We start from the raw sequence: 3,029 nt of genomic DNA on the forward strand, positions 1-3,029 counted from the left end.
TTTATTGGTCCAGTGGTGAGGATTTTTGTTTACTAAATCTCAATAGAGTAGACCTAATCTTTCTAACTAATCCACGTGCTGAGAAATTGCAGGAAATCAAAACTTGAGTCCATGTATCCCTACTTCCAAATGAACTGTGGAGACTCCTAAAAGACTGGAAGAAAAATTCAAACATCGTCAGAAAGTGAAGCAGATTACAGATGAGTAGACTGAGTTCCCAGACCTGACCTGAAACTGCCTGAACAATCAACCTACAGTAAAATTTGAGCTTTTACTTTTTGATCTAGTCTTTTAAAAATTGTTATATTTTATCAGCTAGAAATGTAAAAATAAGTTATTTATATGATAATGCAATCCTTTTTAAGTTTACCAGTCAATGAAAATCATAATGATCAATTATGAATATTTTAATGGTTTTCGTGGCACCATCTTTAACTGTTACAGTTATTTTTGCTTAAATCAAATTTATAGCTTATATGGAAATTCTGAGAGTAGTAGTCACTTCTTTAATTTCCATTGTCTTAAAAATAACTCTTACTCTATAAACTCAGACTTTTAAAGGGCAAAAACTTTAACTCTAAGGGTATTAGAAATTAGTTTTCTAATTATCCTAATTCTTCACTTTATTATCACTGGGCTCTCACTAGGAAGCATTATTCCTTGTGTTGTTTTTCCTTCGTAAGCCCAGATCTCATTATCTAAATACTGCTTTTAGAAAACAGTTATATTTTTATGACCAGATTGAGATTAGAATCCATATTAGCTTTCTTATTTTCAGTTTTTATTACATTCTTTATAATTGCTTCCATCTTTTATATTCTATTAACTCTTTACTGTTAACATCAGTCATATGTTAATTTGCTAAGATATATGAGTTTTTAAATAAATATAGAACCATTTCCCATTTAAATAATTCTCTAACAGAAAACTAAATGAGCCAGTCAGTCCATACCATTTTATCTTAATTATACCAAAAAGAAGAAATTGAACAAGACATAGCTAAGATTCAAAGACAGCTGCCTGGTTATATACCCCACAAAGCATATTGAACCTCTTTCATATTATAGTCAATTAGTTGCTCCTTGGAGGCCAAGATGGCCAAATTTCATCTCTCATACTTCAGACATATTGTCAGGAGGGACCAGTCACTGAAGAAGGATATCATGTTTGGTAAGGTGGAGGGTTAGAGAAAAAGATGAAGACCCCCAACAAGATAGACTGGCCAAGTGACAGCATTGATGGACTTAAGCGTGGCAACAGTAGTGAGGTTGGCCCAGGATCAGGCAGTGTTTTGTTCTGCTGGGCATAAGGTCGCTATGGGTCAGTACTGATTTGATGGCACCTAAAAACAACAAAGGATACTTATGATAAGGTTATAAAAGATTTGAGAACTCACTCCAAAGCACCACCAATGGGCGAGTCTCTAGTCAAATTTGATTTGAGAACTCACTCCAAAGCACCACCAATGGGCGAATCTAGTCAAAAAGATTTGAGAACTCACTCCAAAGCACCACCAATGGGCGAGTCTCTAGTCAAATTTGATTTGAGAACTCACTCCAAAGCACCACCAATGGGCGAATCTAGTCAAAAAGATTTGAGAACTCACTCCAAAGCACCACCAATGGGCGAGTCTCTGAAAGCCAAGGCAAGGACAGCTTCAAGCAGATGTGCAAATGATTTGGAATCTGGATGATTTTGGCTAAATCTGAGAAAATGGATTTCTAAGAAGATGGATGGATTTAGCCCCTTAACCGGCTTAAACTGGGAATCGAGCTCATTGTAGAGCTTCATCTCATTTTACAGGAGCAGATTGTTTTTGTTAAGTGCAGTTGAGTGGGTTTTGACTTATAGCCACCCGGTATAGGGTTTCCAAGGTGGGTTTTAACTGCCAACCTTATGGTTAGTAGGCCAGTGCTTTTCCTAAGCACCTCTAGGACTCCACAGGAGCAGACAATACACACCCTTTTCTTGCACAATAAAGAATCCATTTCTAGTGTTCCCCAGAGCAGGTTGTGGAACTCAGTGCCCTCCTGACTCAGACTAAGTTTGGAGACTACATCCAGAACACTGTCAAGTATGAGAAACTGTGTGCCAAGAAACTAAGCACTGCCCTGAAGCATTGCTGCAAAGCGTAAGGTGTTGGAGGAGACCAGCCAGGCTTCTTCAGAATACCAGGTTTTACAGATTGCGTTGGCTATGGAGAACTATGGCATAAAGTGGCATTCTATGAGGGACATCAAGGGGCAGAAACTCCTCACTGGTGTTGGACCTGAAGGACTCTCCCTCTGCAAAGACAACTTTGGCCCAATTAATGTGATTGCATACCTTGTGATACAGATGGCCATCCAATCAGGAAAGAATGTGTACTTACACAAGACCTCTTTAAAATGTCCAAGAGCAAAGCTGTCACTTTGAGAACTGAGGTGGCCTGAATCAAGCATTGATATCTTCCATCACCTCATATGAAATCTGGACAATGAATAAGGAAGACCAGAGAAGAATCAATGCATTTGAATTATGGTGTTGGTGAAGAATACTGAAAATACCATGGACTGCCAGATGAACAAACAAATCAGTTTTGCATTGAGTACAGCCAGAATGCCCCCTTAGAAGCCAGATGGTGAGACTGACTCACATACTTTAAACATATCATCAGGAGGGACCAGTCCCTAGAAAAGGGCATTATGCTTGGTAATGTAGAGGGTAAGTGATAAAGAGAAATTCCCCCAATGAAATGGATTGCCATTGGGGGCTGCAATGATGGGCTCAAGCATGCCAATAATTGTGAGGATGGTGGAGGATTGGGCAGTGTTCTGTTCTGTTGTATAAGGGGTCACTATGAGTTGGAGATGACTCAATGGTGTGGTACTTTAGGACAAACACTGGACTGCTAACTGCAAGGTCATCAGTTCAAACCCACCAGCCACTCCTCAGAAACCCTATACAGGGGCATTATGAATCAGAACCAACTTAATGGCACTTCATGTTTTAAAATTGGTTGGGAAAGGTGTGCGACAAGGTTGTGTTCT

At 39.1% G+C, this 3,029-nt stretch overlaps 1 protein-coding gene across 1 annotated transcript in view; it reads left to right on the forward strand.

Moving 5' to 3' along the window:
* The first annotated feature begins 1,411 nt into the window (after positions 1-1,411).
* The window catches only part of LOC102816089 (spermatogenesis-associated protein 31A3-like), a 64,605-nt gene continuing 62,987 nt past the window's right edge, over positions 1,412-3,029 (forward strand). Inside the window, exons 1-2 of the mRNA XM_006876773.1 lie at positions 1,412-1,645; positions 1,995-2,131. Coding sequence (XP_006876835.1) covers positions 1,412-1,645; positions 1,995-2,131 — 371 coding nt within the window. The remainder of the gene's footprint in view (positions 1,646-1,994; positions 2,132-3,029) is intronic.

Source organism: Chrysochloris asiatica, unplaced genomic scaffold, assembly GCF_000296735.1.
Source record: "Chrysochloris asiatica unplaced genomic scaffold, ChrAsi1.0 scaffold00412, whole genome shotgun sequence".
Taxonomy (NCBI): domain Eukaryota; kingdom Metazoa; phylum Chordata; class Mammalia; order Afrosoricida; family Chrysochloridae; genus Chrysochloris; species Chrysochloris asiatica.